General features: G+C 39.0%; 1 protein-coding gene across 5 annotated transcripts in view; it reads left to right on the plus strand.

The window, feature by feature from the left end:
• The first annotated feature begins 6,885 nt into the window (after positions 1 to 6,885).
• The window catches only part of thsd7aa (thrombospondin, type I, domain containing 7Aa), a 131,569-nt gene continuing 124,177 nt past the window's right edge, over positions 6,886 to 14,277 (plus strand). For all 5 annotated transcript variants that reach the window (XM_008421216.2, XM_008421219.2, XM_008421217.2 and 2 more), the window contains exon 1: positions 6,886 to 7,333. In XM_008421216.2, the coding sequence (XP_008419438.1) occupies positions 7,180 to 7,333 (154 nt within the window). In that variant the 5' untranslated portion in view covers positions 6,886 to 7,179. The remainder of the gene's footprint in view (positions 7,334 to 14,277) is intronic.

Consider the following 14,277-nt stretch of genomic DNA (forward strand, 5'->3'; position numbering starts at 1 on the left):
TATATATTAGTATTCGCAGGGCTTTCACTGTTGGGCCTAATGAGACATGTAGATACAAATTGATCTAAGCTACACAAAGCCATACGAATAGTCTTACTTGCTGTATACTCCTGGTGAGTGTAATCTGAACTGAACTTATTACATTTTGTAGGTGCAATGTTCACTCATTTGTGCCAGAAGTGTGGATGCAGCTAACTTGGTGTGAATCGGCTGCCCCCTATAGAAAATAACTTTTTGTGTTTCTGTTAAAAATAGATCCTCTTTTTAGTAGAAGTTCTGTGTGTTTGTTTCCCCACCAAATTAATGTATTTTGTTCTTATGAAATGCTGTACAGTACTTATTCCTGTTGCTGGGTAAATTAACAGGACTTTTATAATCCCAGTGAAAAATTTTGTTTCACACTTTAAATAGGGAAGAGTGTTGACCCGATTTTGACTTGGGCATCTTTCACTGCACATACTTAGTGAGTCTCTGGTGTGATACAATGTCAGACTTGAACTACTTCCTTTGCATGACCTGGATTCTTACTGTAAAGTCCAGTGGGTACAAAAAACATAAAATCCTTCAGATTGCAATGACCCATATATAACAAGCTGTTTGTTTCTAAAATCTGTATTTCCTGTACTGCTACGTATCTGATTCAATTATAAACAAGGCAAAAAAACAATATTTTTTTATTTGTAGTAAATTCAGGGATGCTTGCAAATATACTGCTTTAATTTAACAGTTTCTTGAAGTGTAATTCCATTCCCACAATACAACTTGTGTGAATGATCTTGACATTAAACGGATTGGATTGGATTTAATCCTGAGCCCATTGCTTGCATATCCTTTACAGCATCTTGGCGCTCTGGTAGTGAGTCAGATGATGCAAAGCTTACCAGCAATCCTTATTTTGATTTTGGAATTCAATGTTTGTAGATATAAGACATTTTTAACACAACAGAATGATAGATAAACTGGCATGTGTTATGATTTTTTTCTGAGAGACTTCACCAGACAGACAATTGTCAAGCCCAGGGGTAGCAACCATGAAAACCACATATTGCGCGCTTTGCCAAATCTGTAACCCTGTGAAGTGAAATGATTTGGCATTGAACACGTGATACAAGTAAAGCAGCATGACAGGCAGTGAGAATGATTACACTAGACCTGGAAGTTCTTGTCTCTGGGAAGGAATGCCATTGAAAGCCTCCCATTGGTAGAGCCCTGCAGATGCTGGGGGGTCGCAGGGAGTGCAGCAGGGGGTTCATGGAGTGGGGGATGGGGAGACATGGGGTAGCAGAAGCATGAGTAAAAGATGGAAACCAATCTGTATGTTCCCTCAGAACCTCGTTTTAGCTTTTGTTCTATTGAGTTAAATTAATGCAACTGGTTTTAAGTTCTTTTTCTATGGTCTCCGCAGGTCCATTTTCCTCCGTCTTCCACAGAACAGCACAATGGAGTTTCACCTCAGGTTGTTTTTTTAACACTTCCATAGCCTAGAGAGAAATCACGCAGTGTTTTTCTCTGTTTCATTCATAAGAATATTATGTGCAAACTATTTGAGAAAGCAAACATATCTTGACAGAGACATACTGTATCATTCTGAAATATTGATGGCTTTAAAAGTATTGACCACTAGGTATAAATTACCACTACTCACTTTACACAAATGTCTTTAAAAATGCTGGAATTTAAAATATATATGTATTTTAACTTCTGAAATATACTATGCTTGTTACACTTGATACAATTGGCAATTTTCAAGTATAGCAGCTGATGGAAAAAGCAAAACGCCAACAAGAAAAATAAAAGAAACGATATGGGAGCAGGTGATTAGGGGAGAAATAGCCTACAATTTCAGCTGATCAAGCAGAATACAAAGGAGGCACCTTACCTTAGAAATTAAGGATTAAAAAAAAAGTTTTTAATATGGTTGCTTCTGTGTCATTTCTCACTTAGTCATCTTTATTCAAATTTTATACCAACACTTTTTGTAATTTTAAATCAAAATATCATTATTGAGATTGTATGAAACTGTCATTGTAACATTGTTACTGTTGCTCTTTTGTAGGAAGAGAACCATGTAAACAGCAAAAAATAAGTAAATAATCTCATTTAAGAGAACAAAAGGAAGAAGTGTCTGAACTTTGAAAGACCCTAAAAAGATAAAATCAATGTTGTGTAATACCAAACTGTACAAATTCAAAGGTTTTTCAGTGGATTTGTGTAATGAAAGAAAATAACTTTGATGATGACAAAGGTTGAAGTGTAGGTCAGATTCTGTAAAAGTCTTTTCAACACTGCAGATCTGATCTGATAATCTGAACAGTCATATATTGGACCACCCGACTTCCAATGTTGACAGAATGTTTAGACATATTTCACGAAACTGACAATCAAGGGTATGTCCCTTAGAGTATGACCTTAACATACTATACAAAATCTATTACATAAACAAGTTATTGATATGCATTTCATAATTTAACATAGTGATTACATGTATATTTAAATGAATATTTTATCAGTATGTACATCATTAATACCAGGTAACCACTGTATTTTTTAGAAGAAATGATGTAAGAATGTACACTTAGCCATCACAGAATTGATAAACAAAGAATTGCCGACAACCATGTTTAGTGCCTTGTGTTCTAGAATAACCCTAATTGTAAAGACAAAGAATGGAAAAAGGTTATTTTTGCACATTGTTACTGTGGGGGGGTGGGAGTGTAATCAAAATAGACTGTGTTGCTTTGATTTTTTCATGCATGTTTTAGAAATCCTTGAATCTCCTGTTGAGGCAGCTAACCAGATCTGTGACCTCATGGTGGCTGATGCATGCTGCTCCAGCTGTAGGACTGAGGGATCTTGTCAAGGTGGAGGAGTTCTATTAGACCTTTTTAGTCTGTGGGACTCTGGAAGCAGCAAATTGGTACCAGCAGTTTAAGTGGAATGTGTCTCGGGTGGCCTCTGGGGCAAAAACTTGGACGTGAAAGTAGTTGAAAGAGGCCATGTAGAACAACTTTCATATGGTTTTGAGGAGATGGTGTGCTGCTGACCTTGACTTGGAAAATCCTGGAGTGGTGTGGAAGATATCACCCAGTGAGGAAGTGAAATCTGGGGACTTGAGTTAAGCAAAGGTGATTAGAAAGCTTCTTACTGGCAAGGCCCAGAGTATTTGAAATTTTCCTTAAGGCTTTGCATGTTGTGGGTTGTATTGATAGAAATACCTCTGCAACATTGGCTGGACATGGCAGGCAGTTCCCCCTATTTAAAAGGAGGGCTACAAGGTATGTTCCAATGAAAGGGGGGTCACAATCTTAAAATTCAAGATAGTGGAGTCTCAGACTTAGGAGGACCAGCTCCATGCCCTTAGCAGGATCCTTTGTCCAATCAGTTATTGCCTGGACTGGAAGAAGGTGTTTGACCGTGTCCGTCAGAGGGAACTGTGGGTGTTAATTTGGGAGTAAGGGGGACCAGGACACTTGATACAGGTTGTTAGGTTTCTGAACAATTGCTTCAGAGTTTGGTCTGCATTGCTAGCACTAAGTCTTGTTTCTGGTTATAATTGAACTCCACCAAGGTTTCCCTTTGTCACTGATTCTGTTCACATGGACAGGATTTCTAAGTATAGCTATGGTGTTGAAGGGATCTGGTGTCACGATTTGTGTATTATTAAAGGTGAGAATACAAGGAGGGTGGCCTGGAGGCACGCTGGAGCCATGAGGACAACCACGAGTGCCGACAGACTGCATGGGTAAGTTTGTCGCTGGTTCGGGCTCAGGCATGCTAGCCGTTGGTGCGGGTTCCTGAAGGCTAGGCCAGATGGAGACTAGGCTTAGACGTAGTACTGGGGAGCTCGGACAGAGCACTGGGGAAAGCAGGAGGCCCACTTACGGCAGCTGGAGGCCCAATTATTGGGGCTGGAGCTGCTGCTGCAGCAGCAGGGAACTCAGACTTTAACAGGGCCTCAGAGTCCCTGAAGAAGATGGAGACGAGGAGGCTGTGGGTGTGGTGGATTGTTTCTTGTGAATGAACAAATCATAGAGCTCAAAAACTATTTCTAACGAATGAGTAATTTTTAAATTGATCAAAATGTTAACAAAATTTCTCCTTTGAAACTAAGTTAAGAAACAAGGGACAGATGGGGGCAATCATGGGGAAGACATGACAACACAGGAACCAATTAACACAGAAAACCAGTGAAGTGGTTTTATTGGCTTCTTAATTTTTTTTTCTTTACACATGTCTTAGCATTCCATGCATACAATATGAGGAAGCTTACTACCTCCATGTGCCAGTTTAGATATTGGTCAACAATATATCAGTTACATGACTCATTTTGTGAAGTCTTGCCCCAAATGGAGGAATTTGCATATCTTAGGGTCTTTTTCACAAGTGATGGAAAAATAGAGTGAAAATTGACAGGCAGATTAGAACAGCATCTGTACTGGTTGGTCTGTGGTGGAGACCAGAGAGCTACCCCAAAAGGTGAAGCTGTTGATATGCTGGTCGATCTGCGGCACATTTCTGCCTTCAGGTCATAATCTCTGGCTAGTGGATAAAAGAACAAGACAGTGGACACAAGCAGACAAATTTAGTTTCTTCTGCAGGGTGTCTGGGTTACCTTTCTATCTATCTCTTTCTGTCTGTCTGTTGAGCAGTTGTTTTTCAAATAAAAAAAAAATCATATTTTTATGTGTATAGGTACAGCTAAACAATTACAGTATTATGAAAACGTTTTCTGTCACTAATTTCAGAAAGTGAAAGTCTTCACATTGATTTATTGTATACCGTGAAATATTTCAGGCCTTTATTTCTTGTAATTAAGCCTGAGCAACAATAGTGCTGCAATGGCATATTGTTATAATTACGTATTTTAAGAGATGTCCCCGGTAACTATGAAAATCCCCTCCACATTGACCTTACTTTATCGTAGAAGCATGAATATTGGTACACTGGGTGCCAGAGAGTTCTTCTATAGAACCCATGCTCTACATCAGGGGTGCCCAAAGTCTGTTCTCGAGGGTCGGCATCCTGCATGTTTTAGTTCTGACCCTGGTTTAACGCACCTGCATCAAATAATGGCTTATTAGAAGCCTAAGAAGAACATTGACAAGCTGAAAAGGTTTTTACTACCACCAGGGAGAGAACTAAAACATGTAGGATGCCGGCCCTCGAGGACCGACTTTGGACACCCCTGGCTTGAATAAACTCTACTCAGAAAAGGACACTTAAAATCTTTATAGTAAAATGTACTTGCTGAGTACAATACAAATGTAAATATACCAAGATACTTGATAAATATATGTAGCTAGTTGTAGTGTATATAAACTGGATACAATTTAATTGAATTATATGCACTCAAATACCAGATCCAGACAGCAGAATAGAATAGAATGCATTTTATTATCATTTTACAAGTGTACAACAAAATTAAAAGCCCTTTTTCCAGTGCAGACATGTACATTAAAAAGAAGTGCATGTAAAATTTATATATACAAAAATTTACCAAATTTAAAAATACAGAATATGAATAAATATAAAATATATATAAATATTGCACAGAGGTAGTGTTGTTGCACAGTGTAAATATTGCACAGTAAATATCACAAGTGGTTACAGTATAGGTAGGTACCAGGGCAGGTATGGGGTGGGGAAATAAGTCAGTGCATGTGTGAATTTAGGATTGTTACAGGTTTTGGGAAGAAACTGTTTTTGAATCTGTTTGTCCTAAAGCAACTGTAGCGCTTCCCGGAGGGCAGCAGGTCAAACAGCAAGTCAATTCTTTGTCAAACATGAACTGCTGCATTTGTATAATTCCTCTGTAAAGTCCCCCATTTTCTTAAATGGATTTTACCACCCAAGTTTGTGGTTATATTTGTTTCATCCTTTCCTACCACACCTTTTGCTTCCTCTTAGCTTTTTATGAATATGCTTGGGTATTCGTGAAAAGCCAAGCATATTGGCTTTTTATGATTGTTCCTTGAGAGGCTGAACAACCAGCCTCTCAAGGAATGATAACTTTGGCTTATAAAGGGTGTCATTGAATGTCTTCTGGACATCTGTCCAATTAGCAGTCTTACCCATTATTGTATACAGTAAAATATTTCACTGTACAGAAATTGTAGGCTATATACTGTACAAACCCAACAGTGCAAAGAGGCTAGATGAGATTTGTGATTTAAGCCACCCATAGCCCTTCAGAGTTGTAGAGGCCAATGCTGCCGGGGACTAGCTCTTCAGGAAGGGCATGACATGATTTATTTTTCTGCTACTGGTATGATTCTGAAAGTTTTAAAAAGTACAGAGAGGTAAGGGAGAAATTAATATTGTCAGTTGTCATCTGCTAATGTTTTCTTCCAATAATTTAGCCCGCATCCTGGGATATGGACTTGAAGCTTTTTGCTGGTCTATCCTTTTTAAAGTTTTAAAGTGTCAACCAAGTTGATGAAAAAACTTGGGAGAAGCAAATTTTTGCCTTTGATGCAAAACATCCTAAACAGTTGTTCAACCTTTTACGAAAAGAAGCATTCATCCTAAATGAAGTGTTTTTCACTACATATTGCTACTATGTGTGAAAAGCATTTTAAAACGTCATCTGCAAACTGGAACATTTGCCACAGCAGTGTTAAACTCTTTATGAAGCTTTGCGTTTTGGGAATCTTGACAGTAGTAAAAATGTAAAAATATGAGAAAAGATTTTTAAGATTTGTTTAAGATGCAATCTACCTTTCTTTATTTCTGTCTTTCATTCTCAAACAAATCCCTTCCTACACCTTAGCTTGCTGAACAGCTTCACTGGGTCTATTGAAACGGCATGAGAGACAAGGGAGAGAGGGAGGGATGAGAGGATGGGCATGTGTGTATGTGTCTGTGTGCAGGAGAGAGAGAAAGACAGAGAGGGAGATGCTGCATCAACCCGGCATGCAGCAGCAGTAGCAGGCTGTGCTGTGGGATCCATTGTTCCATGTTTTTCCACAGCCGGAGCGTATTCCTTCCCATTCAAACACCACGGCAGAACAAGCAAAGAAAAGGACAGAGACATTAAGGGATCTCAGCTTTGTCTGGCCAGGATTATTTCTATTTGGGAACATTGTTGTGGACAAAGGAGGAACCACACTTCAGCTCTTTGCTGTTGTCCAGGCTTGCAATTGACTGCATTGGGAAGTACGAGCTGGCAGCGTGGTGGCCATGGGACCGCCTGGTGGAGCTCGACTTGTGCTGGGGGTTTTAAAACAACCAGCATGTCTCTTCATCTGGAGGTTATCACTGCTCTTTTTCTCCATGTGGGCACTTGATGCACAAACCACTGTAGAAACTAAACCCTTATACATCTGGCAAACAGGTATGAACCTTTTTCTTTTATCACCTACTGAAACCATTTCCAGATAAATGAGTCAAATAGAATTCCCATGAATTCCCAGTTCTTTGATGGATGTCCCATCTGCTACCCTGTTTTAATGATGTCAATGCTAAAATGTTTGTGCATAGCAAAGTTAAATAAAGGAGATTCTCTGTGTTCTTGTACAATTTGCTTCATTACAGGCAATTAATTGATACTGCACTTTGTAGCATTACTTCTGTGTATAAACTGTACCTTCATTTACAGCTGAAGTTTACTGCTGAATGTGGGAAGAGGTAAAGCACTGGAGCCATCTTGTAATTTAATGTGTTAACATATTTACTGCAGTCTCAGAAGGGAATGTCTCTTGACCCCCAAATGGCTGGTGAAGGTGTCAGTTGTGCTTCTTACTCTTTGGTTCTGCCTTCGTTTGAATGAATCCAGGCAGCTGGGACTCCTCAGCTGCCTTATGCTTCTATTTGACTCATTTATCACAGTCTGATGTGTTAATAATAAATTGTTCATGCACAATAGGGGCGTGTGGCTCTTTTCTAGGTAGGTTAAGAGAGTGTAACCTATAACACAAACACTCCATTAGATTTTATTGTTGAACAGGCAGAGGTTTTATTTTTGTTAAAATCATTTCTATTCAGTTAATTTACAAATCACCTTGACATAAATTGTAATGTTTATGGTAATACAAGTTTGGAGCTTCCCACTGAAGGCAGTAGAATACGAGAGTCTTTCTGCTTGTGGTGTTTTGGGTGGTGCCGGCTGAGTCTCATTCAGTGTGAGAGAGCAGCACATGGTCAGGAGGACAATACTGATGCATGGTCCAGTGATCAGAGTGAAGGAGGAGGCAGATGGGAGGAGGACAGAGGGACAATCATGGGAGCAGGAGTGAGGGTATGGATCTCTAATGATCTATTGGGATTGAAGTGCTCTTTTGGTGCAGCTGGAGATCAATGTTCTCTTTCTGTAGTGTTTAATCTTCTACTTTCTCTTTATCTTTGTATGAGTTTCACTAGGGTTCTGTTATCCAATCTCCTCCCCCCAACCCTAAAAAAAACAACAAAGGATGGGCTGATCGATCGAAATGGTCCAGGAAGTGCCTGTCAACCTATGGGATCAATGATAACTTTCTTCCATATTAAATCTACAGCTCTGGCTTGTTTTAAAAAGCAGTAAAATGAACGTGTGGATTTACTCTGAGATGCTTCTGCTATCAACATAAATATAATAGTTATTCTTAACTTTTAGCATACTTTACATCAGTTACTAATGTATTTTATTTTGCTTTATAAGTTTAATGTTGAAAATATTTATATCTTTGGGACAAGCCCAGTCTTCAGCCAGTGGCCCACTGTCCTCTTTTAAGCTTGTGCTGTTGGTCTAAGACGATACCACCCATAATTCTACAACACTTGTGAAAAATACTTTTTATTCCAATCACTTAATCAAAATTCAAAGCCTTTGTTGTCCTCATATATGTAAACAAGGAAAGTAGAAAAGTTGCCACTGAACAGTGTTTGTAATAACAAATCAGTAAGATTCTGAAGCAACTGTCGAGAAAAACCAACCAAGTACGACAATGCATGGTTTCCTGATTTTACTGATGTCACGGTGATGATTTAAATATTATGGAGATATTGTTTCAGATACTGAATTAGAATTTTATGTGCTCTTCTGTTGACATTTCACTATCAGTATGCAGGTAGAAAAGAAGTTTTTTAGATTTCTGCTAAATGTGAATCTTACAAAGGTGTTGTAATCATTTGCTCAAACTTTGCAGGTTCCAAAGCCAGCGTTTCAATATTGAATGTTTAATGTAATTTTAAATAAAAACAAAAATCTTTCACAAAGCAGAGAAAATGAAATACTGTGATTAGTATTCAATAAAATAATCAATTTTGATTTTGATAACATATGATTATTTCTGTTACGGTCATCGCATTTGTTGTATTCATTATTCACACCCTGTAGAAGGAAAAGCCTCTCCTGGTATTATGTGCTCTACCTCCCACCGTGTTAAAGCAGGGGAAGAGATTAGGGATCGAGAAACCAGAGCAGATTGGCCAGACAAAGTTAACCTAGATACAGTATAGACATGTTTATATGTTTCCTCTGGCTTTACTGCGTTGGCTCTTAGCTTACCGGTGGCTGCTTGGTTGACTGTCAGAAGAGAGCAGCAGCATTATTCAGAACAGCAGTGAAGCATTTTGGAAAGCATGTGTATTTTTGTCATATTTAGATCTCGGATCACTTTTACTTTGACACAATGTAATATAGATTTTGTTGTCCAAAATATCCCACAGGATTAATTTGGTGCTTTTTTGTAGCGTAAATCCTAGTTCACATGACAGGATTTTTATGCTGATTTTGTCCTGATTTTGCTTTTTGACAATCTTGGGACACATTCTATGATTGCTTCTTAAGATCATCGTAAGCGATAATCCTACCATGTGTGGTGTGATAAGACTGATTGGGTCCGGTTGTATGGAGTTAAAACTGTCTCATTATTCACAAATGCAGAGAACAAGATTCACAATTGTGCTAGCATAGCTCCGTAGCATAGCTCACTCACTTAAGTCGCTAGCTTGTGTTGATCGTTGCACAATTAAATCATCCATCCATTTTCTTACACCCTTATCCCATTGGGTTCAGGAGGGGTGCTGGTGCCTATCTCCAACTGTCAACGGGCAAGAGACAGGGAACACCACGGACAGGTCGCCAGTATTGAGACTGTTTTAGCTCCACAGAGGACTGTCTAGTTGATATTTGGAAACAGTGTGAATGTTTACTCAACATTTTGCGCAAGGAATAACAGAAATGACAAGGAGTGACTATGTGACAGGATAGTGTGAGGCAGAAAATCTGTGAAACAAATCAAGCTCCTCTGCTTCTCCCAGTGGTGGAATTGGCATCTGCAGGAATACACCACTCCCAGTCAAAAACAACCAGAGCAAGGAGGAGCATCAACCTCATGTACAGTATATGCTGCTCAATGTGCTCATGCTAACTAGCCTTAGAATTCACCATAGGCAGTTCTGGGGAACTAGCTGTAGTGTAGCACAGAGCAAGGGGGTGTATGTGAGCCATGAATACGCAAACATAATTAACAGCGGTATGACCTTCCTCCTTGGCTAAAATGAAGTAGATTGCTATTTATCCCGACTGCTCATACAGAGCACTGTATGAGCATTTCTTTACATGAGGGGCAGGGGTGATAGCATAGCCATGCTAGCCCTTCCTTCCATAAATCAAATACACAAAGAACAGATTAGTCCTTGTAGCCCAGAGACTCAGCAGAGGAGAGGCTACACTGAACATCAGACCACAGTTCACAGTAGTGACAACTGTTAAGACAAACGTCTGACATAAAAACTGCCATACTATACCTAGGACAGCTAACAGTAGTGATCTGATATTACAGATTTCCTTTCCGATCCAATTCTGAGATCTAATGCTAATACTTTGTGCAAAAAAACTTAATTTGCCTGTTAAATAAAAGAAAAAGTGTTGTAGTTGAAATCTTGACATCATAAAAAAAACGCACGACATCACTTTAATGTGTTCATTTAAAACTCAGAAGTACATTGACATAGCAGTCTTATAGCTAGGCTATTTTAGTAACAGCAAAAAATCACACGCAACTGTGAAAATGTTGCAAACTAGAAAAAGTATTTAATTACCCTACTGAGATAAATCCTTGTTTAATCATTAAGAACTTCTGTAAAATGAAAGCTGAAGTAGCTCTATGTGTGACTTCTTCTATGGTCTGCCATTGTGTCTAGATGTGTAAGTGACTGAGCAGCTATACGCTGCGGTTGGACATTACGTCCTTACGCATTACACACTTACCAGGTGGAAGAAAAAGTAGTTCCCATCAACCCTGTCTCATTTAGGAAAGATCTCAATAATTAGTTTCTAACGTGTTCCTTTTAAGATACATTGTTTAAAATGACTGAAGTGTTGCAAGTATTGATACTTAGATTTGAGAATTGATCTTAAAACATAAAAGTCTGGTATCAAAAGTAGCAAAGATGCATATCGAAAGATATACTTTCAATCTGCACATCACTACTTAGCAGCAGAAGGAGGCAGCATCAGGCCAGGTAGAGACACACTTTTGTTAGTGTTACCATTTATTCTGCTACAGATATGAAGATCAATTAAATTGCACTGTAAACCAAGTAATGACCAACTTTCCAATCAGAAATAGATGCACTCTACAGTCATGGCCAAAAGTTTTGAGAATGACACAAATATTATATTTTCACATGATCTGCTGCCCTCTGGTTTTCATGTGTGAATGTCAGATGTTTTCATCACATACAGAAATACAATTGCAATCATATTATGAGTAACAAAAGCTTTTATTGACAGTTAGAATGAGTTAATRCAGMAAGTCAATATTTGCAGTGTTGACCCCTCTTCTTCAGGACCTCTGCAATTCTCCCTGGCATGCTGTCAATCAACTTCTGGACCAAATCCTGACTGATAGCCGTCCATTCTTGCACAATCAATGCTTGCATTTTGTCAGAATTCCTTGGTTTTTGTTTGTCCACCCGTCTCTTGATGATTGACCACAAGTTTTCAATGGGATTAAGATCTGGGGAGTTTCCAGGCCATGGACCCAAAATCTCTATGTTTTGTTCCCTGAGCCAGTTATCACCTTTGCTTTATGGCAAGGTGCTCCATCATGCTGGAAAAGGCATTGTTCATCACCAAACTGCTCTTGGACGGTTGGGAGAAGTTGCTCTCRGAGRACATTCTGGTACCATTCTTTATTCATGGCTGTGTTTTTAGGCAAGACAGTGAGAGAGCCGACTCCCTTGACTGAGAAGCAACCCCACACATGAATGGTTTCAGGATGCTTTACAGTTGGCATGAGACAAGACTGGTGGTAGCGCTCACCTCATCTTCTCTGAACAAACTGTTTTCCAGATGTCCCAAACAATCAGAAAGGGGATTCATCAGAGAAAATGACTTTACCCCAGTCCTCAGCAGTCCACTCCCTGTACCTTTTGCAGAATATCAGTCTGTCCCTGATGTTTTTCCTTGATAGAAGTGGTTTCTTTGCTGCCCTCCTTGAGACCAGGCCTTGCTCCAAGAGTCTCCGCCTCACAGTTTGTACAGATGCACTCACACCTGCCTGCTGCCATTCCTGAGCAAGCTCTGCACTGCTGGTAGCCCGGCAAATATTAACTTTGCAATTAATTGCTGTTAAGCTGATCACTCTTTATAACATTTTGGAGTATATTCAAATTGCCATTATAAAAACTGAAGCAGTAGACTTAGTAAATATTAACATTTGAATCATTCTCAAAACTTTTGGCCATGACTGTAGTGGTGAAGGTTGTGCATTTATCTATCTATTTATGATTTATTTGATGGTAAAATAGATTTAAAAAAAAAAAAAAAACTGTCAGATAAAAAGCACAGACATTGGTTGTTGCTTCAAATTATTGTTAAATTGCTCCCATTGTCCTTTATCAGCCACGTTGTACCCATCACCTCTATGGTCAGCGCACAGTGTGTGGATTGACCAGAACAACAAGCATCTCCACAGAGTAAACCAAAGCAGTGATCAATGGAATTAGGAGGATCTGTTCCTCTGTCCGGTCACCTGCAGAAAGAGCACACAGGGGCAGTTGGGGTCAAATAAATTCCACTACCCTTCTCTCTTTCACCACCACACATAAAATACGTGTGTTTCACTATAACTGTAATCTCTCCCCATGTTTCTGCCAAACCTAGCTTGTGTACCTATAGTCTTAAGAATTGTATTTTTTCCAATGGACACGTTACCCACATCTACAGTTCCTGATTACATTAGTTAGTATGGCAGAAAAGGTTCCCGCTATGACTAAAACAGGAATACATTCTAATAAAAATATAAACACTCAAATACCATCACTTTCAAAGACAATCTGCCTGTCTGTTCACAAGGTTCAGGGGAAGAGCAAAGTACTCAGCATTCTTCAGTGCCAAAGCTGACTGACTCAACCTCTACCTATATGTACATACTTCTTTGTAAGTGAAGTAGGGTGAAGTACTTTAGATTTATTTTCATAGTAAGGCAAAGCGCCACATCTTCACAAACTAAGATTATTTTTCACACCTGTACACACATAAAAATAATGCAGCTAAAACTGTGTAAAACTTATATATTTCATACAAAAAGATCAAGCTTCGTATTATTGTTTGTTGTGTTTTTTTTTTGCATATTTCATGAAATTTCATATATTTCTAGTTGTTTCTGTTGAGTGTATATATGAAGTGTAGGCTTAGATGGAAATGTGTGGGTCAAAATTAGCACAGGTTTACAATTAATGTGGAGCCACATCTAAATGACATTCAAAGCAAGGTGGGTTTTTGTAGGAGAAAAATCTGTTTTCCTCTCTGTTTCCAGCTATGCGTGCAGATTATTTTAAAGCTTTTGTCTTTTTAAATACCTTGCTGCTCCTTCAGCACCATAGCTGGGGGTTGTACGATTAAAGTTAATGGAGGCAGGTGAAATTGTTTGTTTACACTAAGCTTCATCAGGTGCCAAATTGCAGCCATTATTCTGTATGGGTCTGAAGAGCCTGAGTTTAAGTGTTGTATTCTGCCTGGTGGGTTGCTCCACAGGGAGAATGTGTGTGTATGCGTGCACATACAGGGCACAAACACTCAAACACACAGGTGCTGGTACCCACCACGACTCCACCAAACTCAACAGGATGCCTTTGTCTCTCTTCTCCGGCTGCCATCCCTAATCTCCATTAACATATTCCCATTTCTCCTCTTGCTTATTTGACAAATAAAAGAACATTTTCAATACAGCAGTTTTTTTTTATTTGAGCATGCTTACAAAAGCAGAGTGATACTGCAATTCATCTTGCACCAACATCTTTAGTATTTTATGCTGCTTCTTCTGTGTTACCCTCTATGCTCCTCAGTCT

Source organism: Poecilia reticulata, linkage group LG11, assembly GCF_000633615.1.
Source record: "Poecilia reticulata strain Guanapo linkage group LG11, Guppy_female_1.0+MT, whole genome shotgun sequence".
NCBI lineage: Eukaryota > Metazoa > Chordata > Actinopteri > Cyprinodontiformes > Poeciliidae > Poecilia > Poecilia reticulata.